The 27,230-nt window shown below is 43.3% G+C and overlaps 1 protein-coding gene across 2 annotated transcripts; it reads left to right on the top strand.

Annotated features, from left to right (window-relative positions):
* The first annotated feature begins 16,836 nt into the window (after positions 1–16,836).
* On the top strand, positions 16,837–26,626 carry MTRES1 (mitochondrial transcription rescue factor 1). 2 transcript variants are annotated; one of them, XM_048493429.1, is made up of 4 exons: positions 16,837–16,956; positions 20,623–21,070; positions 22,147–22,219; positions 25,094–26,626. In XM_048493429.1, the coding sequence occupies exons 1-4, from the start codon at positions 16,851–16,853 to the stop codon at positions 25,268–25,270; spliced, it is 804 nt and encodes a 267-aa protein (XP_048349386.1). In that variant the 5' UTR covers positions 16,837–16,850; the 3' UTR covers positions 25,271–26,626. The 2 variants fall into 2 exon arrangements, with proteins under 2 accessions (XP_048349386.1, XP_048349395.1); XM_048493438.1 differs by having other exon boundaries at positions 16,856–16,952.
* Positions 26,627–27,230: the final 604 nt, after the last annotated feature.

Genomic DNA, 27,230 nt, shown 5'->3' with positions numbered 1-27,230 from the left:
AAAACAAAAAGCTAGACTTTTGTATTGTTGCTTGGGATACTGGTGTTTTACAGAGAATTCTCACATTTTATGTTTCTGGATGTGGACTTCAAGCCACTGAATAATATTGTCTAATTATGTCAATCCCAGACAGGTTGGATTCTTTTCATTTTTAGATCTTGAGAAGAACTTTTCAGATACATTTTTTGCCATTTCTTCCTGGCTGTGGGGTGTGCCAAACTTGAGTGAAAGACCAATGAGTTTCAACAAGAGCCAGCATCTTGAAGAAAGTTTGCATCTTCCATTTGTTCCTGTGACTCAGAAGAATTAGCTCATATATTGTTCCAGGACATTCACTGTATTGGAATAATTACCTCATATATTGTTCCAGGATACACATTGTCTCTGAAGTGTTCTAGTTTGCTTATCTCCTCTCCTCATTTTGTGTTTTACTGCCTCAATTAATAGCTATTGTATAATCTTATTCTTCATACCACTGTCTCTAGGGTACCCCTGGTGACATCTTGTCAAGGTACTGATTCCCATCAGAATGCTCCTGGAGCTAATTCTGATTATTTCCTGGTGAAATGTAGATTTATCACTTACTGAGGGGTCTCTGAGCTTTTCCATCTGATTGGACAAACTACCTATATGCTAAGAATGTAATCACTTTCTTGCTGGATTGGCTCAAGATTCATTTAGTACAGGATTCAGTTTTTTACACCAACCAGCCTCTGGAAGGTCACAAGATAGGGAATAAAGGAGGTGGACTCCCCCTTCTTTTTTCCATGGCTGCTATGAGGAGGGGTCTAATTATGGCTTTGTCCTACGGAGAGGGCTATCACACCACTGTATTCAGGAACATACAGATTTAGTATAAAAATGTTAGCTTAGACTTATTTGTGTAGGTGACTTCTACCAACTGACAACAGTTTATCAATAATGCAATAATGTATATTTTATCAATAATATATACTTTTTTTTGCAAGGTTTTGTAAAATATCTCTATGAATTTAATATGTTTCCATCCAACTTTTTGACTGGGAGAGATCTGACTGAAATATACTGGTATTTGCTTGAGCAAACAGGTATGGAGATCTGTTAATTTGTCATCATTCAAAATATTTTGTTGGATCCAAGTCAAATTTTCCATTGGTTAAAAGAGGGTCTCCTTAATCACCAGACCATCAAATTATGTTATGGATCATGGGACCTGCATGAGCAAATGCCAGGTGGCACAGGGCTGTAAATAAGATGTTGAATCAGTCAAGAGTGAGCAAAAAAGCTGGATTCAACCCACTGTCATCATCACTCTCACACTACATGGTATCTGAAAAAGTGAGCTGTCCCTTATAAAATCTCATACAGTACCTTTCCAGAAATTTTGTTATACTTTATGGTGCTAATGGGCTTTTACTCTTTTCCACTGCTACATAACAGGCCAACCCACTGTGATCCAACAACATGGTAGGGTGCTGCTACCTGGTGGCCAAAATATGTTCTTAACATTTTATTTATCAAAAATGATGCATCCACTCTTACAAAGACGAATTATCAATTTTCATTGTCACATTGATTATAAACACACACTTTTCTCTGTCAATGTGTCTCTTTCATTTCTGTGGCAAAACTTCTCACCGTTTTCCTGTTATGAAATCTGTACAGAAAGGAATGTAAAAAGAGAGCTGTCAAAAATTACTGGAGAAGTAAGGAATAATTATAACTATATATGTTCTTTTTACTTATTTTTAATTTGTGAACTGAGTGATTGGTTTGCTTGGTATACTAATTCTGATTTTCCCACACAGCAGCAGAGAAGAGAGAGAACATTTCTTTCTCTGATTCCTAAGGAGGTGGCTCAGTACCTTTTTTCTTCCTGCAGTGACATGAGCTCCAGAATTGCCAGCTCCAGGTACTGAGTGTCTTCCCATGGAACTTGGTCTAAATGATCCTGAATATCCTTCAGTTTGACCTGCTGGGACTCTCAGGTTTTCGTACAATCCCTCGAGCTACCATAAACTTCTTCTCAGCCTCTGTCACCTTTACCTGAGCCTTTCGAACTTCATTGAGTCTAACAAACTCCTCATATTTTAATATAAAAAATTAAAAGTGAGAGAGAGAGAGCGTTGATCTACACAAACCAGCAAGCAAGGCCTCTCAGCAAACTTGGGAGGGAGGTATCCTATTTGGCCACAATCTATGGCTGACTCATAAATTTTGTTTGACTTGGTGGATTTTAATTTGAGTCTCAGGGGTTCTCATTTTAAAATTTCAGTGTGTTCTCTGTTTTTGTTTTTCATTTCTGATTGGATAAAATGTTTGTCTGCCTTTGTATGTGTAAGATTAGCAATGCTGCTTTCGCCAGTACTGAGAATGCAGAGGATGTGCATTGTGGATGGACCTTTCACACATTTTAGCTTTCTGTACACTTTGCACTGTCTGTCAGCTGCTGTTATTTTCCAACCCCTCCCCTTTTTTCCAGTTCTATCACTGAATGAATTTTTGAAAGCTATAGTGCTATAGCGGAACATCAGTTATCAATGCTTAAAAGTTATCTGATAGCATAGCAGGGAAAATGCAAGGAACAAGGTGATTGTGAGGAGCTGATGGCAGGAAAGTGGTTCCAATGTGGGCAGCACCTGAGCTGGGTAAGGAAATAGGCCCCAGTCTTTCCAGGAAACTTGGTAGAATTTCACTCTTTCTGAAAAGATCAGGGTAAAGAAGGCTTGGGAAAGAGCATACTGATGACAAAGAAAGGCTGGAAACAGGATGATTACAGCCAGTGCCACTGGAAGCTCCAGAAAAAGGTGCTCTAATGTGGAAACCAAGGCAAAGAGAGCCTTCTGTGTGGAAACAGCAAATGTTAGACAATGATAGCAGATATCTGTCTAGTTAACTGAGGTGTAGTTTATCCATCATATGTGTTAACATCATATGATGTATTAGGATTAACTACAGTGATGGCCAAAAGCATTCCTTGCTGGGTGTTCTTATTCTACCAAATTTGGTAGAAAAGCAAAAAAACAATACTGCAGCTAGGGGAGAGTTGAGCATTGTCCTTTATGGAATGTGTGATGTCTGTGGAAGTAATCCCCACAGATTTTAGAGCATGTGGCTACTTTCATGCAGGTAGTCATGAGTAGTCTGAAGTAGTAGAATAGTTGCACCTTTAAGACCAACAAAATTGTCTAAGAGTATAAGCTTCTGTGAGTTAAAGCTCTCTTTAACAGAAACAACAGAGAATGAAGATCTATCAGCCTTTATAGCCAGGTCCATGGTACAACCAATACCAAGACCACACACATGCAGTTGTCATTCAGCCACGCAACTCTTTCAATCATGTCTTGTTTTATCTGGTTTTCTGATGCAGTTCTGAGGTATTTTGAGACCAGATCTTGCTCATTTCCCAAGCTATGAATGAATGGAAAAGGGGAGTGGGACTGATATTGGAATGTGTTTGAGTAGTTCTGAAATATACAGGTAAGAGAGGAAGGGACCATGCTCCCTCTTCTAAACTGAGAATTGAAAGGACAGGCAACACTTCAAGGTGGGGAAAGTGATCAGTCCAGACTTGGTAAGGAGCAGAATTTGTGGCAACTATAAATCATGGCTAGCTACCAAATTTAGCCAGAATTTGTGGACTCCTGTGTAACTTTGGGCAGAAACTTGTTAAAATTGTCTCTTAACTTTGAAACAAACTAGAAGACCTAAATAAATAGCAAAGCCAGTTGGTGGTTTATGAAAATCACAAGTGTGTGTGTGTCAGCATATTTATAGTTCACCAATGTTTAGTTTATTAGAATTAATATCCCCCCTTTTTGGGTTGTAATGGAAAACATTTGATGGCCAGATCTGGCAACCCTAGTTATCAAGCAGGTACCATGTTCAATTCTATGTTCTATTACCTACAAGTAGGGTTGCTGGCTCTGAGTTGGGAAATACCTGGAGATTTTGGGGGAAGAGTCTGAGGAAGGTGGAGTTTGGAGAAGACTTCTACGGGGTAAATTGTCATAAATTCCACCTTCCAAAGTGGCCATTTTCTTCAGGAAAACTGATTTCTGTTACCCGAGAGCAGTTGTAATGGAGGGAGATCTCCAGCACCACCTTAAGGTTGGTAATCCTACTAAAAAGGCCCTTATTACCTTGAACCCATACACCTGCAAGACCCACTCTCTTTTGACCACTTTGCTCATCAGAGCACAGCCTTCTGAAGGTGCCACCCTGTGAATAGGTAAAATCAGCAACTGACTGTTCACTTGTCTTCTTTGTGATGGCTCCTACATTATGGAATGGTCTGTTTGAGTCTGTTAAGAAGGTCCCCATGGCTGTATCATTTTGAAAAACAAGCCCAACAGAATCGTTCAGGGTGGCATTTTTTGTAGCAGGAGTAGAGCTGTAATGTAATGCATTAGCTTGGAAGGAGACTTTGGCTGGGGACACTTCTTCTTCTTCAGTCCTAGCTCCACAGCATTATGTTGTTTTTCTAGGAATCTTTGCTGTTAAACTAAAATGTTGTTATATTTTATAATCCACCTGCTGATGGACTGGACAGATTTGTTTCACTATATAGGAATCTTTGCTGTTAGATTCAAATGAAAATAAATAAATAAATAAATACACTATTTCAGTCAAATCCTGAGACCTGTAAGTTAAACAATAGGCATTGCAGGATGGTGTCCCCATCCTTAAATTTCAGGGGGAAATACATAGACACACGCTCATCACCTGTTCTGCTTATGATCTTTTTGATGGTTTCTACAAGTACACCTACTGTATTCTTCAGTGTAATTAATAAATCTTTTCAGCCACAGTAAAATTGTGTGTGTGGCACAATGGCTAGAACAGGGGTCGGCAACCTTTACCACCCAAAGAGCCATTTGGACCCGTTTTCCATGGCTTCAAAGATCTACCGAGCCAGAGAGGTGGCTCCACACCGAACCGCCTTCAGTTTGGCCCCTCGACTCACCTTTCCTTCCAGTGCTGGAAGGCGGAGGCGCTGGGCAGGGAAACCCCCTCTGCCCGACAAAGCAGGCAGCCGCCTCCTCCATGGGGCAGAGGGGGGATGGTGGCCACGTCCTGCCCGGTGCTGCAGGGATGGCAGAGGGGGGATGGCGGCTGCTCTGGAGGGACAGAGGGGGTTGTGGAGGGATAGAGGGGCTGCAGGGATGGCGGCTGCTGCGGGGGGCAGAATGGGGATGATGGCGCTGCGGGAGGCAGCAGTGCTGGGCAAGGAAACCCCCTCTGCTTGATGGAGCAGGCAGCTGCCTGCTCTGTGGGGCAGAGGGGGGGATGGCAGTTGCTCTGGAGGGACATGGTCACGCTACCTTCCAACCTCCAAGGGTCAGAGGGCAGTGTGGGCATGTCCGTCCAGCCCTCCAGAGCAGGGCTGGAAGGAGAGGTGAGTGGAGGAGACGCGAAAAGCGGCACCCTCACGCACGGAGCCGCCTCCGGTTTGGCCTCTCCACTCAACCTTTCCTTCCTGGAGGGACATGCCCACACTACCCTCTGACCTCCAGGCCATGCAGAGCTGCAGTATATTCCCTTTAGGGCAGTCCCCGTTCCGGAGATCACTGGCATAGAGTGTGTCAGCCTGGAGTGGTTGACCTTGGAGAGGGTGGCTGTTCTTCTGGTGTACCGGTCGCCTAGCGCACCGAGGGACAGCCTGTCGCGGCTGCTGGAGGTGGTGTCGGACTGGGCGTTGCGGTTCCCCAGACTTATTGTCTTGGGGGACTTCAACGTCCATGTCGACGCCGCCTCATGTATAGCGGCCGCGGACCTAGTGTCATCCATGGCGACGCTAGGCCTCTCCTTAATAAACTTTGGCCCCACTCATGAGGCCGGGCACACGCTGGACTTGGTCTTCGGGTCGGGGATAAACTTGGTCGTATCCTCTACTGATAGAGTGCCATGGTCCGACCATTATGCCTTGAAGGTCCGGATGGACTTGCCACAACACCCCCGTCTAGGCGACGGGCTGATTTACGCCCGCCCGCGGAGACTCATGGATCCACTTGGTTTCCTGAATGCTCTTCGGGACCCTGAACCCGCTGGCACACTCGATGAGCAGGTGGAGGACTGGAATGCCCGGCTCTCCGATGCCATCGATGTCGTTGCTCCCCGGCGTCCTCTACGCCCCCGCTCTCGACGCGCTCCGTGGTACACGGAGGAGTTGCGTCAGATGAAACGGGGTCTTAGACGACTAGAGCGAGCATGGAGGAAATCTCGCGACGAAGCTGCGCGAACATCTTATAGGACGCTTATGAAAGCCTATGAGATGGCGACGAAGGAAGCGAAGAGGGTTTTCTTCTCCTCCTCCCTCGCGTCCGCTAGCTCCCGCCCGGCTCAACTGTTCCGTATAATTCGGTCACTGACCTCCCTGTCAGAGAGGTCCGCAAATCCTCAATTGGATATTAGCTGTGAGGCTTTTATGAGCTTTTTTGCGGATAAGGTTGCGTCGCTCCGCCACGACCTTCCACCTACGTTGGATACAATTAGTGAACTGGAGACTCCCTTGCCGTCTTCAGGCCCTTGTTTGGCCCAGTTTTCCCTGCTCCGTGAAGCCGCTGTCGACAGGACCTTAGCTGCTGTTAGACCTACTACCTGTCCTCTGGATCCGTGCCCGTCTTGGCTTGTGAAAGCCTGCCGAGCGGAGCTACGGCCCCATCTGTTGAGCATCATCAATAACTCCCTTGAGCAAGGAGTTTTTCCGGATGGGCTGAAGGAGGCAGTGGTCCACCCACTCTTAAAAAGACCATCATTAGATCCTGGAGATCTGGCCAATTACCGCCCCGTCTCGAATCTTTCGTTTCTGGGGAAGGTAATTGAGAGAGTGGTGCTGGAGCAGCTTCAAGGTTTCCTGGATGACACATCGGCTTTTGACCCCTTCCAGTCCGGCTTCCGTGCTGGGCATGGGACGGAGACTGTCCTCGTCGCCGTCACAGACACACTCCGTATGCAGCTTGACCAGGGCGGATCGGCGCTGCTGGTATTGCTAGATCTTACCGCAGCATTTGATGTGGTCGACCATGACCTTTTGGCCCACCGCCTGGCTGCCTCTGGGGTGCGGGGCACTGTCCTTCAATGGATTGTCTTGTTTCTCCGGGGGCGGAATCAGCAAGTGAGGTACAGGGATGAGGCCTCCTGGAAGTGCCCACTTTATTGCGGCGTACCCCAGGGGGCATTATTGTCCCCGCTGTTATTTAACATCTACATGCAACCCCTTGCTCAGCTGGTACGGAGTTTTGGGCTGTCCTGTCATCAGTATGCGGATGACACTCAGCTCATTCTGTTGATGGAGGGGGGAACAGCCGCCGCCCCTGCAGCTCTACAGCATTGTTTGGAGGCGGTTGCTGGTTGGTTGCGACAGAGCAGGTTAAAACTGAACCCATCGAAGACGGAGATCCTCTGGCTGGGCCGCGAGGGGGAGAGGGGGATGTTTCAGCCACCGGTGTGGGAGGGGGTCACATTGGCACCAACCCCCTCCGTACGCAACCTGGGGGTCCACCTGGATTCGTCTCTATCAATGGAGACCCAGGTGGCCCATATTACCCGGGTTGCTTTTTTCCACCTTCGCCAGGCCCGGCAGTTGGCCCCCTTTCTCTCCCAGACCGACCTGGCCACAGTGATCCATACAACGGTCATCTCCAGATTAGACTATTGTAAATCGCTCTACGCGGGCCTTCCCTTGCGTTTGATTCGGAAGTTAAAGCTGGTCCAAAATGCAGCTGCGCGTTTGCTCACAGGTAATGCCACCTGGGATCATATCCAACCTGTGCTACGCCAGCTGCATTGGCTCCCAGTGGAGTTCCGAATCATCTTCAAGGTGCTGGTGTTGACCTTTAAGGCCTTACGCGGCCTGGGACCTTCGTATCTTCGGGACCGCATCACCCCACATGTCCTAATACGGCCTCTTCGTTCAGCAGAGGCCAATTTACTGGTGGTCCCTGGCCCCTCGATGATACGGCTGGCCTCCACGCAGGCCAGGGCCTTTACAGCCCTGGCCCCAGCCTGGTGGAACGCTCTTCCACCAGCTGTCCGGGCCCTGCGGGACCTTACAGAATTCCGCAGGGCCTGTAAGATGGAGCTGTTCCGCCGGGCCTTTGGAGGTACCAGCCGTTGATGGTGCCCCCCCCCTCCCGTGGCCTTTACATCTGTGCCTTTGCCATCTCGGGATTTGCTGCCCTTCCCTCTCTGAAAGAGGGTGAAATTAGATTGTCGGACGCCATCTTACAAATTAATTTAATTATTCTTTTTAGTCCTTTATCTACTGCTGCTTTTAAAGGTTTTAACTGTTTTTATCTGTATACAATGGTTATCGTGTTGTACACCGCCCAGAGCCCTTAGGGGATGGGGCGGTCTAAAAAATCTGAAAAATAAATAAATAAATAAATAAATAAATAAATAAATAAATAAATAAATAAATAAATAAATAAATAAATAAATAAGACTGAAAGAGCTGCATGCGGCTCCAGAGCCCCAGGTTGCAGCCCCTAGAATGTCAGACTTGGATCTGGGAGAGCCAGGTTTGAATCCTTGCTCACTTGGTGACTTTAAGGCAGTCACAAGCTTCTTCTCAGGGTTGCTGAGAAGGTAAAATGGAGGAGCCAGTTTGTAAAGTAAGCCACTTTGGATCCTCATTGAGGAGAAAGGTAAAGTATTTTTTAATAACAACAACAACAACAACAACAACATTAAAATTACCATGTTCCACCTGAGCCGGTACATGCTTACTCAGGAGTAAGTCCTGCTGCGTTCAGTGGGTCTTTTACCCAGGAGTACTTGCATCACATTACATCTAAAAACATGTCTTGAAAATACAAATGATGGGAGACGGGGGTTGTGCTTACATTATTTTCTCTTGAAACTAACCACATTAGTATATATCTACACAATTAGGTGCTGTTAATTTGGCATAAGAACATACTCTTCCAAGTAGTAAAGCAATTAATCAGAAGCAAACCTCTGGGGAATACAAAAGTAAGCAAATAATTCAAACTAATTAAGGTTTCCTGATGGAATGTGTAGTTGTCAAAGCTAATAAGGATATTAAAAATAACTAGCAGTTAATTTAATTGTTATTTCCCCTTTTCTCTCGTATTCACCACCTGCTTAATGTTAGTGAGATATGCCCCCAAGGCAACAACCAAAGGCAAGGCACACAGGATGAACATTTTGCAGCAGTTATGAAATACTTCAGCTTATTAATCAGAAAAAAGGGATTAATAAAATATTCTAAGTAGAAAACCAAGAGAAATAAGTTGTTTTAAGTGTAGGAGAAATGAGCCAAGCAGATAAAGAATATGCAAACTATTTCTTGGGAAGGTTGAATGACTCAGAGGCTGAAATAGAAAAACTTTTAAGTGAATGGATTTAATGTGATTTTGACTCACAGAAATTAACAAGGCTGTTACTTGATCCATTTTATATGTTAGAGGTCCCTGTTCTTTGATGGCACATCAGATATCATTTAATATTTCCTTGCTTTATTGACTAATTAAAAGTTGGTGGATCAACTGATGTATTTCCTGCACCCAGTTCTGTGGACATAAAATAGGATGCAGGATGAATCTGTGGCTGGTATTCTGATTTAAAAAACAACACACAACCATTTAGATGTGCTTTATGCCTCATGAACTAACAAAATGACACTTCAGTGGTGCCGAAGTAATGATGAGTCCATCAACTAGTTACTAGTTAGATCAATGGTGGCCAGGTGGACGAGAAATCTAGGCTATTTACTGCCCAGATTTACATGGATGCTGGGTCAGCATATTCATATGCAGCAAGAAAATCTAGCAGGCAGCAGATGGACAGCAATGGTAGGCCTTTCTGTCATAGATACTAAAATACAGAAAAATACAACAATGGTAAACTGCATTCGAATAGCAATGAGAATAAATCCAGCAGCCTCATGAACTGCAATCTGAAATTCCAGACCAATTTCTGTATTAGATTTCTTCTGAATGCCAATTGTTGGACAGCAACTACAGTGAAGACTTTAGCTTCTGTGTCTCTGCATGTGAGCTTCTGCGGCATCTGCCTGGCCAACACAGGCCATTTTCCCACTCACCTTTTGTTGCATGCTACTCGCGGCAAGTAACGCGGGGTCCCGCTACACTCCCTACTACAAACGTGGCGACAACGCAGCCACGCCGATTCTGCCGCTCTCCCCCCCCCCAGCGCACATCTTTTCAGTTCCTCATCTGAAGAGCACCTTTTGGAAAACCCTGCATAGAGCACAGGGCAGTGGGGAAGTCCAGGGGTGACTCCGGGTTTGAGATTCCCGCCCCTGGTAGTGACGTGGAGCCTTTGTCCAATAAGGAGGCAGTGGGTTGGGGCGGGATGCGTGCGCAGCCAATTATTTTTCCCCCTGCGTTGCTGAGATCAACATCTGCTCGTATGTTTGAAGGGACGTCTGGCCTGGCCGGTTAAATAGCTCATGCCCCACTGTCTGGTTTGGCATTTGCAAGGCAAGCCCCTGGGTGCTGGCTTCGGCGCTTGCAAACAGGTGGAGTGGGTAGAAGAGCAAGTGCATTTTGCAGAAAAGATTCTTTTCTTGCTCGCAGTGATGAGTTGCATTTTTTAAATGGGGAAAACAGCACCATGTTTCATTTCTGGAGGCTTGGGAAACGAGTTGGGGTTTGTTTACCAATGGGGGGCAAGGAAAGGCGGGGATCTGCAAGCCCGCCGGAGGATCTGGGTGGTCAGAGGGAGAGAAGTTCACTCGGCGTGTGGGATTGCTTCCCTCTCCCCCCTCCCCATGACTTCTGAGGGGTGTTTTCTTAAAGGTTTGGTGGCGCTGGGAAGGGCCAGCGGATGTTGCATGACTGTTGGTCTCAGAGGGTTAGCCCAAAATTGTGCCTCCTGTGCGTGTGTGTCAGAGGAGAGGAGCCATTCAAGGGGTTTCTGCCTTTAGGATTGTGCCGCGTCGTGTGGAAACCTGACTTGGAAACAAGCCCCGGTGACTTACTTAAAGAAGCATCCCCCCTTCCCCCATAGTCCCGCCCAGCAGCAGCAGCCAATCAGGATAGCCCCTGAGCTCAACGCGCATACCAAAGCCTCAGAGTGGGGATTCCTGGTGGCTGCTGCCTTAGCAATGTTTGAGGGGCAGAAGCTGTAGTGGTGAGTATGACCCCGCACCCAAAATGTCCCACAGCAAACAAACCCGGTGCGTATCTCCTTTTTTAAAGTGGGGAATCGCCCATAGGAAACAGGATGCTAGACTACAGGTCTGATCCATTTGGATCTTTGTGTTCTTAAGCAGCATATTCACCCTACCAGTTTACATTATTCTTAACTGTGTTTCCGTGTCATGATTTCCAAACAAAAAACCCACATAAATGTAGTTCTGAATACCCCTCCTAAGATTCTCTAACAAATAATTCTCAGCACCATCACAAACCTGCAATTCTCAGATTTCTTTAGGGGACGGAATGACAAAGCAGTATAAAATGAACCACTTAGGATACCCCCATGTAACTGATTACCGTAAACTTTAGAATCCCTTCTACTTCTCAACTATATGAATTTAATAATCCCCCCCCCCCAAAAAAAACCTGGGATCAATATTTGCATTTAATTTTTTTAAATTCTGAAGTACATCCTTTTTTTGTCTGAAATTTTAGGTTTTAAAAAGGAATGAAAAATTATCTGAACAGGAAGACATATAATAAAGCAATAACTAGCCAAGAGTACATGGAAAAATTGGTTCAGCCTGAAATACATTTGTCTGTAACAACGAATATTAAAAATCTTCTAAATCTTCAGTGTCAGATAATGAAGTGGGTCATAAAAATAATTTATAACTGTGGGGAAATTATTGCTCCTGATTTAATCTAATGTGAATAGTTTTAATAAGCAGGACACGTGGTTTATGTAAGGTTATCATTTCACAGTTCAGGATGAAACCAGATGACAGGTCTGCAGCCAAGTGTACAATGTGCTATCCAAATTTTCCATTAAAAATCTGATATCATTTTCAACATGGCCATATCTGTGGATCTGGAGAATGGAGCCATGAACAGACAAGACAGATCATTTTACAAACTTTAAAAAGCCCCAGATTTGCAGACAAATCCAAAATTTTGTTTAAAAAAAAACATGGGGGTGTTAAAATCCCCAAAATATATATAGCACCAAGCCTTTATTGGTATATAAAAGTGATACAGGGAAAATACAGGGAAAACAGCAAAACAACAACAACAAAAAACCCCAAACCAGATTTAAAACAATACCCAAAGAGAATGATAACAAAGAATCTCTTAATAACAGAGTGACACATCAAAGTTAAAAAACAGAACTATCCTTTAGGGCAGCGATGGCAAACCTTTTCCAGACCGAGTGCCCAACTGCAACCCAAAACCCACTTATTTATCGCAAAGTGCCAACATGGCAATTTAACCTGATTACTGAGGTTTTAGTTTAGAAAAAAACGGTTGGCTCTGAGGAGCGCGTTACTCAGGAGTAAGCTTGGTGGTAGTCAATGGCTTTGCTTTGAAGCAACCATGCAACGTGTCAAATGGGTGAATCATGACCCTAGGAGGGTTGACTCAGAAGCAAGCCCCATTGCCAGCAACGGAGCTTACTCCCAGGTAAAGGATAGCGCTTTAGTTCTTCCCATGAAAATCAGTGGGGTTTAACAAAGCTTAACAGGGTTACCTACACTGCTTCCTCAAAACTAGGTTTTAGGTTTAATGCTAATAATCTCCCTGAAATAATGACATTATTATCACACTGGGGGCCTGGCAAGGGAAGGGGGAGGGGTGTGCGGGGAGAGGAAAGTAAAACTTTCGCTTTCCAAAACCCAATAAACCTCCCACCAGGCACCCCGCTTCCCTTCCCTGTGAGGAGACTGGCTGACTCTTCGCAGAGAAGGGGCCACTTCTGGAACTCCAGGCACGGGCGCCCCGCTTCCCTTCCATGTGAGGAGACTGGCTGCCTCCTTGCAGGTAAGGGAAGGGGCCACCTCTGGAGCGCCAGGGATGGATACCCTGCTTCTCTTTCCTGCAAGGAGACTGGCTGCCGCCCCAGCTGGCAAAGTGCCTTGTGCATGTCTGCCGGCAACCACCTTTGGCAGGGGGGAAGGGGGAGGGGGAGATGACAGCTCGCATGCCCACAGAGAGGGCCCCGAGTGCCACCTTGGGCATGTGTGCCACACGTTCGCCAACACGGCTTTAGGGTATACAATTTCTAGTAAAAACTTGCCCACCAATTCACAAACTATAAGATCAGTGTTATTTAGCAAGTATAAGATCTTTTGAGTATCTATAATCCTGTCACAGTTCAAGGGAAGAGCATTTGCATATTTTCCCCTAATTCCCTCATATTTAGTGCAGTAGAAGAGGGAATGGGCTAAAGTTTCCAGTTGTTTAGAATTACAGGAGCAGAATCTCTTTGCACCCTCTATTTTAAAAAATCTACCATAAAGCAGCACTGACGACAGAACATCGAACCTAGCTTATCATATAGCTCTCCTAAGGCTAGGGTTCAGCATTATGCACATATAATCTGCTATGCATCCCTGTTTAAATGGTATTGAGGAGCTAAGGGGTGAACATGTTTTGGATGCCGCTGCAAATAGGTTTTGAGATTCTGTTTCTAGTAATCTTTCTTTCAGACTATTTTAGGCATCAGCATGGGACAACATATCCAAGGATGCAATAGAAATGCCAATTTTCTCAATTTTGTAATTAATGGGAGCCAGTTGGAAAATTTGGATTCTGTTATCATTAGATATAAATAGCTTGAAGGGTCCTGTTGAAAATGGACACACAACCAGAACCAAGCTCTGGTTATCAACCAAGCCTTTGTTTCTAAGGTTGATTGTCCAATTTCTAAATACAATGCCTTTTTGAGCACACTATTTGGCAGCCCCATAATTTTGTGTAGAAATTTTGTGTGGACTGAATTTAAAGAGTAATTTACTGATTTAATCCAAATGGGGGCCCCATATAGCAGTTGAGATTCTATTTTGGCATTAAAAACTGTCAAGGCAGCCGGAATATATTGGTTTTCCCTACTGTAGAAGAAGCACAGTATTGCATTTGAGTTGACTGAGGCCATATCGAGGGCTGCTTTCCATTGAGTAGACCATGATAGATTATGGCTGAATGTTATCTTGAGATATAATTGCTTTACCTGTTCGATTGGGTTATCTTGTATTTTCCACTTGAAAACTTTAAATTTTTTGGCAAATACTAGAACTTCAGATTTCTCAAAATTGATCTTTAATTGATTAGTCTTGCAGTAGATGGCACAACTATTCATTAGGCAGGATAGTCCAATTCTAGAGTGGGACAATAAAACCGCATCATCTGCATATAATAGTATAGGAATGTTGGTGGGACTTAATCTGGGACGATGGACATTAACTTCTGAGAATACCTATGGTAGGTCATATAAAAATATGTTAAACGGGGGGGGGGGCTAAAATACAGCCCTGTTTAATGCCTCATTTAACAGGGATGTTACTTGTGAGGAGGCCCTCTGGTGAACATTTTACTTGGCATGTTGTATTGGAATATAGCTGCCTGATTAAGAATAACAATCTATGGTCAATATTCCAATATTCCAAGAAGTAAGCTTTTCCCATAATAGATCTCTCGAGATTGAATCAAAGGCCCCTTTCAAATCAATGAAGGCAGCAAAAAGTTTGTATCTATTTGCTAAATGAGACAAAACTAGGCTGTGATCCAAAGTAGATTTGCCTTTGCAGAAACCTACCTGTTCAGGGCCTAAGTTTGCCATATAGAAATTTAGCATATAGCTTGCCAATTATTGAGAGCAAGGTAACGGGGCCGATGTTGGCCGGGTCATTGTGGGTCCCCTTTCTGGAACAATGCCCGTAATGTATTTGAGTGAACAGAGCGGCAAGGAGTTGAGCCCACAAATCTGGGTTTACTTTGAGAATTTCTGTTGTAATAATATCTGGGCTCGGGGCCTTTCTAGATTTTAGGCACCCAATCAAATCAGCAATTTTCTGATGCGTGACTGGTGGCCAAGATGGCCATTTGGATATGTTCCTTGGGGGCTCAGTTCTGTCAGCTATGCTCCCATGATAGAAATTTAAGAAATATGAGAACCAGTTATTTGCTGGAATGACTGACATAGTGGGATTACAGGAACAACATGTTCTATTTACTACAGACCAGAATTGTTTGGCATTGTTGGAGATTGTTGCTTGACAGAGAAGCTCTCATTCAGCTTCAATATACTTCTGGTATTTCTGTCTTTTGAGGAGGTAGAATTTTTTTTTTCAAATCAAGAAGTCTAGAAGGAATAAGATTGATCTTAGTTGACAGTGGATTCTGCAAAGAGACCAGATTTGATCGTTAGTCTTGATGCACTCTCTATCAAACAATCCACTGGTCTTTGGACTTTTGTTATTCTTAGCATCAGCATCATTACTAAGTGTGTTTACCATTAAAGTTAGTAGACTTTTGAAGAGGATTCCCTCCTCTGAAATCCCCAAAATAAATACAAGTTGTGGCAACAGCTCTATAAAACAAATGCACTCAATAGCCATTGCTAGGTAATCCTAATTGCTAGGTATTGCCAGCTGAGACAGAACCTTCTCACCTCAACTCATTGATAACCACTCTCTGACCAAGCTTGTCAGATTTCCTGCTTTTTCCAGAGCCATTCCTACTTCAGATGGTAGCTTGAGATAAAACAAATCAGTATAACTTACCCCTGTCTCCATCAGAAGGTAAAAGGAGTCCATTATTTTACTTCTTGGTAAACCCCTTCTCAAGGCACAAAATAGTATTGAAACAGGTTCAAACAAATTAAAGTTTATTAACAGAACAGGTGGAAATAGGAGAAACTTGGATGGAAGGTAAAGAGGAATGAGAAATATATAAAGGAGCTTTGCTTAGAAATTCAGTTTTTAGTTTTATGCACTGGCATAGGCTTATTAATGCGTCTTAAGTTTCTGTAGCTTATATATTCAAAATAGTTCTTAAGATGAACAATTACAGAAGATAGTACTGTTTTATGAATTACCACACAGGATTCTTCTAAGAAGCTCAAGGTGGCATATACGATTCTTTTCTCTTCCACTGGTTGTGGTGGGTTTTCCGGGCTGTGTGGCCGGGGTCTGGTGGATCTTGTTCCTAACGTTTCACCTGCATCTGTGATTGGCATCCTCAGAGGTGTATCACAGAGGAAAGTCTGTAACACACTGTCTGTTACACACTGGACACAGTGTGTAACAGACTTCCCTCTGTGATACACCTCTGAGGATGCTAGCCACAGATGCAGGTGAAACGTTAAGAACAAGATCCACCAGACCACGGTCACCCAGCCCAGAAAACTCACCACAACCAGTTGAATCCGGCTGTGAAAGCCTTCCACAATACATTTTCTCTTCCACTTTATCTTGACACTGACCCGTGGGGAAAGTCAGTTTGAGAAAGCCAGGACTAAACTTCACCGTGGAATGGTATCTCCCACTGGCTCCTGCCACCCTGATCCAATACTCTAACCCACAGGTGTCAAACTCGCAGCCCTCCAGATGTTGTGGACTACAGTTCCCATCATCCTCTGCCAGCATGTTGGCAGGGTATGATGGGAACTGTAGTCCATAACATCTGGAGGGCCGCGAGTTCGACACCTATGCTCTAACCACTACATCCTACTGTTTCTTAGAATGTTTAAGATTGTCACCCAAATCCTAAAATGATTTAACAGCCAACCACCCCCACCCCCACCCCCACCCCCACCCCTCCCCTTCAATGAGAAGTTGCCCCCAAACAAGTGTGCGCATTCAGTCAGCAGCCCCGTCGCCACTTTTTTCCGGCGAGAAGTTAAGACCAAAAACTGCAGAGTCCTCCCGGGCGCTCTTCCCCAGCAGAGGGGGCTGGCTTCGGCAAATGAACGTGCCTTCGCCTCCACTACTCTCTACGAGGAAGCTGGAAAGGACAGGCCCGGACCACGGTTCGCGGCACGGCCGGGGTTTGGAGCGTCGAGCGGAGGCAGGTAACGTGGGGCGTTGTGCAAGGTGGGCGCGAGCCGCGGGCAGGGACCGGCAGCTCTCCGAAGCGCTCTTGCTGCAGGAGGCAAGAGGCTGGGATGGCGCGCAGGGCCTGCGTCTTCTGGCTGCAGCAGCCCTGCACATACCCGGAGCTTGTTCAGTTCTCAACGGATCCAAACCTCGTTTATTTAGTAGAAGGCTCCATTGATCTTAGGGACTCTGCCTTGTGCCTAAGGGTGCTTAGCGTGTAGCGGTTTATAGCCCGTTTTATGCTAATAACAAATCACAAGAGAGGGCCTGCTATTCTGTGCGTACTTACTTGTGAGTAATTCTGTTGAACTTAATGACAGCCCCCCCCCCCCCAAATCCATTGGATAAGACCTCCTGTTTTCGAGCCTACTTAATAATAATGTTGGATTTCTGAAGATGGGTCTCAAATAGTCCTTTATACGCTCATGCTGCAAATTTTGTAGAAATTCAGTGGGACTTTTTGCAGGCATAGGATTGAACAGTAAAAACCATCATGTGCAGTAGATTTCCTTTCACTTTATGTTTTTTTAAATCAGTTTTTTACTATTTTTACTATTGTTACTATCAGTTATTTACTATTTAATCAGTTATTTACTATTTACTATCAGTTTTTTACTATTTACTATTTTAAAGGCCAATAGAGGCTTGCTGAATTGAACCATCATGTGCATCTATATCTGTCTATTAGAATGAAAGAACAGCCCAATTTTTTTAAAAAATGGAAACATTTAACATGCACCCTTGCAATGCCATGTTTACTGATAGGGTTTTTTAAAAAACTGATTTATAGTGGCATAAAACTGGATTATAATTATTTTTAGCAGAACTAAAAGGCAGGAAACATAGACTAGAGCCTACTTTTCAGATGCTGTGAGTGGATCTTCACTACACAGCTATTTATGTGTGAGGTATAAATAAACAAACATGGCAAGGGCAATTAAAATACAGGATAAAATGTTACTATGGAATACAGATCTAATCAAGAGAAATATACAGACTCTTAAGTAATTATGATATCACCTGTTAGTTAACAGGAGTAGTGGATTCTGTAGATGAGAGCCAGTGTTTTGTAGTGGGTAAGAACAGAAGACTTCAATCTGGAAGACTGGGTTTGTTTCCTCCACATGAAGCCTGCTGGGTGACCTTGGGTTAGTCACAGTTCTCAGTGCCTATTCAGGGGAGAGGAACGGATTTTGTGATTGTAAGCCGCTTTAAGATTCCATAAGGTATAAACAAGTAGGATATAAAAACCAACTCTATTTCTTCAAATCAATGATTTACTAAGATAGTCAACACCTATAAGTGAGATAAAAATCCCAAATTCCTTTGTGGGGAAGGGATAATGTAAAACCTCTTGGTATCAATTCAGCAATTTTACCTAGAGTCTCCCGTTGAAGTTGTTGAAGGAAGGTGACTGCCAGGTCAGCAGTAGAGTGGCCTGGCAAATTGAAATGTTCTCCCCCTGACTTCAGAGTATTGCGATGTTTAATGCCAGATTTGAGCCAGTTTATTCTCTTCTGTGATGTTTGTCCTGTCTGGAGAGCAGAATGGTGTTAACTCTCCTTAATATTTTATGGGTAGTTTTTCCAATATTTTACAGCAGTGCTGTTGAAGTTAACGGAGCTGCTATATGTTAGGGATGGCAGCCTCCAGGTAGAACCTGGGGATCCCCCAGATTACATCTCATCTTTGGTCTGCAAAAATTGGTTCCCCTGGATCAAATGGATGCTTTAGATCAGGGGTAGGGAACGCCCGGCCCACAGGCCATATGAGGCCCATGAAATTATTTGGTCTAGCCCTGCCAAGGTAACCGCAGGTGGGACTCAGAATTTAAACCTGGAAAAGCAGTTGCGAGTAGCAACATCATCAATACCAGCTGACATCACACACCTCACCAAAGAGAAGCAGTTCCAGCCATCACATTAGGAGTGAGTTAAATGTTTAAGCAAATATAGTGGGCTAATTTTTAAGTTGATAATTTTGTATGACCCACAAATGATGTTATAAATATCCAAATCGCCCTTGGCAGAAAAAAGCTTCCCCACCCCTGCTTTAGATGGTAGACATTGTACTCCACTGAGGTCCCTCTCCTCTCCTCAGGCTTCATCCCCAAATGTACGGGATTCCCAACCTGAATCTGGCAACCCTACCGTCCAATCCTCCACCAGTAGCTGGGGGACCTGACAGAGGTGGAATGAGGGGAAACTGCTCTCACAGCGCATGCGTGCTCTGCGCCCCTGCTCGCCCACCCCCACTCCACCCCAGAATGCCCCCTCCATGGCCCGACCACGCCTCTGTCACTGCTCGGCCCGGGGCGTTGCATCCTCCCCCCACCCCGTGGGTGTTGCCCCACTGGGACCTGACAGCCATACAATACATGGACTGATATTTGTCTTGCCTTTAGAATGACTGTATTAAAATGACAATGAGAGAGCAGGAATAAGTAACAGTCTGAAAGTTTAGGCCACTGGTGGTACATCTTTTAAGGTTTACCAATGTTGCAGCCCCATCCAAACCTGGAGGGAGTGGGACATGGAGCTAGTACGGTGCTGTCCCACAATAGGGATTTTTAGCGGCACTGGGAGCTCGGAAAGCCCCGAAACTCCCCTACCCCCAGAAAGCAGGTTTTAAAGGACATATGCCGCCCAAAGGGTAGTGTACATCCGATAGCCGTGTGCTGCGCACCTGGCCCTGGATTCCGGGAGGAAGCCAATTAGTGTCAGCTCCACCCTTGGGAATGCCACAGCCCATCCCCAACTCTGGCTTCTAACAAGATGCCAGTGCAGGCCTGCTGTGCTCCAAACTTCCGGGTTTTGTGGCTGCAGGACATGGGGCCACTGGCACATCTGCCCCCTTTACCAGGATGTGTCCCTGGAAGGGTGAATGCACAGGTGTGGCAGTGTGCTGCTTCCAGGAGCCCGTTTAGCCCCTCCCCCTTTGGATGGGGCTGTATGTGTTCTGATACAGGCTTTCCATCAAAGTAAAGTTTTGCCATCAGGTATCCACCTATTTATTTTGGTACAATCCCGCTTTTTTTTAAAAAAAAAAAACTAATTTGGAATGTGTGGTCTACAGAATACAAGTCAGTTCTTTGACCTTTGTTACAGCTGCTGGATGGTTCTCAGAGAAACTGCACCCCCATATATATGTTTAGTTCATTTGTAGTACTTTTTAGTAACTACCTGGGGTCTTGATTTCTTAGGAGAAAGACAGGCTTCTAAATATCTTAAAAAAACAATCTGACTTGACTCTGGACATTTATGACATGTCTGTGAAAAATTTGTATGGATGAGGTACTTGCTCTAAACATTTTCTAACGAAAACCAATCATAAGAGTCAGCACAGAATTCATACTACTGGATATAATCCAGTCAAAGTTGAATACACTGAAATCTCATTAATTTTGATTGGAAATGTAAGGGAGTGGGAAAGGTTGAGGAGTTACGTTCTGTAGATTGTGCCCTGTGCCTGACATCTGGTATGTTGATGGTTATATCCCTTGGCATTCTTTTGTTTCAGACTTAAACTCATCTATTTAAGTGCTACTTCTAGCACTCTCGCTAACTACACAGTGATGCTAGTTTTAGTGTACTCAGAAAATGGTCCTTCACTGTTGAGCCTAATATCTTCTTTTGTTACAGGGTGCGTTATGACAGGTCGCAGATTGCCCCTTTGCGCTTTAAGAAACCTAAATGCTTGTCTTGGGCTCTTGGAGTATTCACCTTATAAACTCTGTGCACCTTGGAAGAGATTTTTTTACTCTACAAGCTATCAGCCAGTTACAGAAGTCATCCCAAAACATTTATTTGTTTCTCCTATAAAATGCCATGTATTTTTGATACCATTGTCCAAATATATAACAAGAATATCTGTACGACTCAAAAGCGACAAAAGCTCTCGGAAGAATATGAAACAAACTGTACAAGAGGAAGAGGAGGAGGATGAAGATGAAGATGAGGAGATAAGTGATTCAGAGGATGAGTTTGAAGATGATGCCACCATAGTGAAGGGCTACAAAGATCTTGAAAAAGTAGTCAAGTCATTCAGATTTGATGTAATCATGAAAGCTGGTCTAGATATTGCAAGAAAGTAAGTGTAAAGGTTTAGAATGATAATCTGTTGCACTTTTCTGCTAGTCTTATTGCTGTAGCAAGTTAGTAAAGAATAGATTATCATTGCTGTGCACATTTTGGTTTCTATGAAAATTAATGATGATTATCCGTTAGAACAATATTCTGAGACATGTTTTAGAATTTAACTTGATGTAGTAATTTAAGGGAAAAATCCCTACCCAACTAGATTGATTGGTTAAATAGTCCATGAGCCAGACCAGATGTTGGTATCAGGTAAGGTGGCAAAACTATTCAATGTTTTTTTCTGAAAGGGTATGCCTGTGTATTATATTTGGATATGATAACCTAATGCTAGGAAAACTTGATGGCGGCAGGAAAAGAGGAAGACCCAGCATGAGTACAGTACAGTACAGTAAGCCTTTATTAGGCATAAAGACCCAGCATGAGATTGAGTATACGGAATCCACGGCCCTCTGATTGTAAGATCTCAGCCAGGCTGTTAATAGTAGGATGTTTTGAAGGGCATTGATTCATAGGTCAGAAGCAACTTGACAGCACTTAACATACAGCTTCTAGTATATTTTCAAACTATTTTAATGTTCATCATCACTGAAATTATATTTTTAATTCTTAGGTTTAACTGCAAAGTGCAAGTAAGTCCACAGGAAAGGCATGAACAATTTGGCAGTTGACAGGAATATATCATAGCATAGCAAAAATCTTACAAGCTACTATAAGAGCAGGTTATCACACTGAAACATACTACACAGACATATACCTTTCAGATAAACAAAAAGTTTGCCACCTTTCTTGGTTGTTGACTCATAGACTAAAAGGAAAAGAATAATAAGCCAGGCATTATTTTAAAAAATCTTATTTACATTAGAACATAGTTCTAAAAACAAACCCAGTATTGCAACTCAATAATTTTACAATATTCGGCTTGTAGCTACCTTAACTTCAGGCTAAAGTTTTGCAGGCCATCTGATGAATACCCAGATTCCTTACACAAGCAGACATCTCCATTCAGTATTGTGTGAGGCGTGTGTGTGTAGTCACATATTTTTTAAAAATATCTTTTTTCCCCCAAAGCAAAGTGGAAGATGCATTCTACAATGGTGAACTGAGACTAAATGGAGAGAAGCTATGGAAAAAAAGCAGATCGGTAAGGGTCTTGAGAACTATATTTATGGCTTAAATATTTCATTCTTTGGAATTCATTCTTTGGAATTAATTATTTGAACTTGCAAAGACTTGGGCCCAATAGTTTTCAAATATGTACTACTTATGTTATGAGAATAATGACATTGCATAAGAAACATAAATTTGCAAAATCAGGATGACAGATTTTTACTGTCCTTACTTCTTTTGTCATGGAAGATAACTCAGTCAAACATAGCAAATTCCGGCTGGTAGATGCATTTGTCTTTTGCAGCCACAAAAAAAGAAGTTAATATTCCTGTGACACAGTTAAGACTTAAGCCTGCACCGCAAATCATTGGCTGTCACTGTGCTGCAGCAGATATTTGCAATTGGATTTTCATAAGAATGTGTCTTGCTAGATCAGGCTGATGGTCCATGTAGTCTGGCATCCTTTTTCACTCAGTGGCCAGCTAGTTCCCCTTGAGGGCAGTAGCATAGCGCCAAGGGGATGGGGGGAAGCATGACGCACTGGGCACGTGCCCCTGTGGGGGCGTGGTGGGGGCACTTTGAGACGGGGCAGATGGGGGCGTGGCAGGGGCACAGGGCACACGCTTGCCCGGGCACAGTTCCCCCTCGCTCCGCCCTCTTGAGGGCCAACTAAATTGGTATAGTGGCTGAGGCCTTCTTGTGATGTTGCCTTCTAATGCTGGTATTCAAAACTTGGCAGCCACTGTATTATGGAGGTTCCTTTTAGTTCTCATGCCCTGTGAGTAGCCACTAACCCCCTTTTAAATTCATCCTTGCATGTAGCTGTTAATATGTCTTCAGGCAGTGAATTCCACAAATTAATAATTCATTCAGTAAAGAACTATTTCCTTTTGTCTATTCTGAATTTATTGTCCTTCACTTTCACTGGGTCTTCTGAATTCTAGTATTTGGAAGAGGGAGAAAAAAGTTTCTGTGTCTACTCCATGCATAATTTTATCAAACTCTATTTTGCTTTCCCCTTAGTTGTCTCTTTTCTAAACTGAAAAGAACAAGACTCCTTTATTCTTTCCTCGTGGTCTCCCAAACCATTAATCATTTGGGTTGCCCTCTTGTGTGCTTTTTGAGAATTAGTAACTAGTACTGTACACAGGAGCATTACACTATTGAGTGTTTTATGTTCAGTTTCCTTCCTAATAATCCCCAGCAAAGAGGTTGCCTTTTTCACCACTGCTGTTCTTGATGTTTTGATTGAGCTGTCTGCTACAACCTCAAGATCCCTTGGTTAGTTTAGACTCCATCAGCATATATTTAAAGTTATTATTTTTCCCAGTTTACATGTTTCCATGTTGTTTCCTATTCATTGAATTTATTGAAATTGTTCTGGAAGACTTTACAATCTAAGTTGGTTTCCTGCATGGACAAGTGATTTCAGCATAGTTTAGTGGTTAAGAGCAGGTGGACTTTAATCTGGAGAACCTGGTTTGATTCCCCATTCCTCTGCATGAGCAGAGGACTCTTATCTAATGAACCAGATTTGTTTCCCTGCTGCTACATATGAAGCCTTCTGAGTGACTTTGGGCTCATCATTGTTCTATCCAAACTCTCTCAGTCCCACCTACCTCACAAGATGCCTGTTGATGGGAGAGAACGGGAAAGCAGCAGAAGGCCATTGCTTTCACCTCCTGCATGTGAGCTCCCAAACGCACCTGGTGGGCCACTGCGAGTAGCAGAGAGCTGGACTGGATGGACTCTGGTCTGATCCAGCAGGCTCTTTCTTATGTTCTTATGGAGTTTGTAAGCCCCTTTGAGACTCCTTACGGGAGAGAAAGATGGGGTATAAATCCAAACACTTCAGGTGCAACGGATTTCTGTAACATGATGATAGCACAATATCCAGCAATGTGTGGATGCAAGCTAACACTTTTATTGTAGTAAATGCTTGGGCAAGCTACAGTTGTCTGGCAAAGTGAGCTCTAATCCTGCAATTTTTTTTGGCCAGAATAAAGTAGCTTGTTTTCAGGGTTCTTCAGAACTCTGTCACTTAGGTTTGCGAGTCTAATTCAGATACTCCTCCAGCTGCTCTCACTAGTTGACCTTTTGACAACAAGCCCACTACTTCTGTGTATGCTTCCATTGCTTGAGCTGTGACTTCAGCACTCTAGTCATGGCAGATGTTACAGAGTGCAACATTGGTCGATTCCACACTTGCGCTATCAACCTAAGTTTGAGCTGCGTTCTACCTAAGTGCTCTGCACAACCACTGGGATCGACATGGTTCTGTATCAGCTTCATCCCATGTAACTGTCAAATTTCCGACTCCAGTTGGAAACTACTACTTTTTCGGGGAACCACACTCGAACGCTGCTTCATTTCAGTAAAGTGCGGAATCTCCAGCGCCAGGAGTCGCCTGTTCAGCCAATCACAACTGAGTATTTTGGGCATGTGTAGAGCTGGAGAACTACCGCGGTGAAAAATCGCACCTAATTTTTTTCCCCTCTTCTTTCTTGCGTTGGAAACGATGGCTGGTCGCACAAATGGAGCACAATTTCCCCGTACCCATGTAAGCGGCCAATCAAAAAACACCACCTTCGTCCCTCCATTCCTGTGGTGGTTTTTTTTAAAAAAGGGAAACGCGGGGTCGCATTTCCCGCCGTAGAACAGTAGCCAATTGGAACGGAGCGGCGAAGAGGCACAGGATGATCCCGCCCTTCGAGCTGGGATCAAGCTGGTTGCAGTGGGAAACAACAATGGCTTCGACCTAGGTCAGTACCTTCTCAGGGAACTAGGTCGAACCTATTTTACTCGTGTGCGGAACCGCCCATTAACAGGCAAGAGGGAACTGGGCATCAGAAGTTATTCCTTAAGCGAAGTATAGCTCATTGTATTATTTTCCCCTCTCTTTCTTTAGGTAAAAGTTGGTGACACACTAGACCTCATAATTGGAGAGGACAAAGAAACAGAAACTGCTGTAGTTATGAGAGTTGTCTTAAGAAAAGCCTCAGAAAAGAATGATGATGAAAAATACAAAGTGATATTGAGGCGCTGGCGAAACTTAAAGGTGCCCAAACAGGATGTATTTAAATAAACTAGCAGAAGAAATTTCTGAACAATTATGTTTGTTATATAATATAAGAAATTTGGTTAAACAAAATTTTGTGCATTCTTTTTTTTTAAAAAATTAGTATGCGACAGCATACTAATTTGCTGTATCCCTCACTTCAATGCCTGTGATTGTTGCTTTTGTGTCATGCCAAGGTGGTAAAGCACTGTTTCTAGGTGGTTCTCCCAAATGTGAAAATATATGGAAAGAAGTAGAAGGGTAAGTTGATTTTAGAAGCAGTCTTTCATTTTGTTTAAATAACGTATCTGGGAAGGCCAAAAGCCAGCCTCAATTTTCACAGGAGAAAATCTGACTTCTTAACCCATACTTTGCATGCGTTATTTATACTTAGGTACTCCAGAAGGTTGGTCCCTAAAAAGGGAAAGTGCCAGGTCGCCTACATTACATCTTTCCATTTGTATAATGTTTCTGATTTATGTTGCTGGTTTTTCCACTAAATTTCCTTTAAAATTCTGTGAGATACTATTGTGAAAGAAAATTGAGTCTATGGCCACTGTTAGTCTTTTTTGTGTGGAAAAATTTGGAAGGGAGGAAGAAAGCATACTGTTATGATCTAATTATTTGCCTCAGGAACTCCAAAGTGCAGGCAAAATTTAGATTAATGTCACCCTGTTTTCAAAAATCATAAAACATGTGCATCATGGTTCAGAGTCCTATATATGCATGTTCTACTCTGAAGATGAAATTTGTGTCTGTGTACATTTACCCTATTCATAAACAGAAAGAGCTGCTTTACATACATGTATGGAGTAGTGATCTCCAAAGAAGTGCAACTGTTCATGTGCACTGGAACATACATGGTTACTGGAATATACAGAAAGCTCTGGATCAGAGACCAAATGAATGCATTGTTTTTGTTCGTCTAGATCAGGGGTGTCCAACTCTGGTGCTTCAGATGTTCATGGACTACAATTCCTATCAGCTCCTGCCAGTTGGCCATGCCTGATGGGAATTGTAGTCCATGAACATCTGAAGCACCAGGGTTGGTCCCCCCTGTTCTAGATACAAAACCATTTCAGTCATACACTGCCTATCGTTCTCTAATTTCAAAATGCAGCTTAGAATCCTTTGTGTTTTCATGAGCAATGTAGACTTAGTTATGATGAAAAGGACAAATAATGCTTAGACTTGTGATTTGTTAGATAAAAAACAAATTGAATTCTCCCAGTTTTAAAGGTAAGTATTATTTGTCACCATGAATGCAAACCTTCTCTTATGGTATAGTAATTTTCATCAATAAAAACTGTGGCTTCAAATGGCATGTTGCCTTGTATAAATGAAATCCCTGTATTAATACTAATAAAGCCCAGCTAAACTGTGTACAATGCAAATGGATTCTTCATCAAAGATCTGGTGATTTCATGGCAAGAAAGCTGCTTATTTTTTAAAGAAAAGGAAACACTTGATTCAGATAATGATGATTCAGATAATAAGAGCTTTATTTTAATAGTTAATGTTTTACTATTAGAGTACTGAGTATAATATAGAGTAATCCCAGTACACAATTTGGAAAACTACCAATTTAGACCAAGATCCCCAAAATAAATAGTATTTAATATCTGAAGTAGTAAATTATATATTTTGATTTCTTTGTTGCATCTTCTTGTTTAATTGCTTCATCGGTGGATTTGGGGGGGGGACACTGCTTTTTTGTCTTTTTATTAAAGGGTTGAGGTAATTTTGGCAAGTTAAATAAAACAGCTTCATAGTAATTTTTTTTTCAGCAGTTGCTTTGAGAAGCTATCTCTTCGTGTGTTGCCTGGTCACTGAGTTTCTGGAGCAACAGCTAGCATGCTCAAGGGATGTTTTAATGAATCAAACTGTCTTTGTATGTAAATAAGCACTGCCACAATTCCTGATAGGATTTTTTTAAGTTAGAAAAGCTAATGCTCTTCTAATCATGACTTATGTGAAAAAACAAACT

Source organism: Sphaerodactylus townsendi, linkage group LG01 (assembly GCF_021028975.2).
Source record: "Sphaerodactylus townsendi isolate TG3544 linkage group LG01, MPM_Stown_v2.3, whole genome shotgun sequence".
Classification (NCBI taxonomy): domain Eukaryota; kingdom Metazoa; phylum Chordata; class Lepidosauria; order Squamata; family Sphaerodactylidae; genus Sphaerodactylus; species Sphaerodactylus townsendi.
Note: the sequence above shows the minus strand (reverse complement) of the source record. Positions and strands in the feature narration are given on the sequence as shown.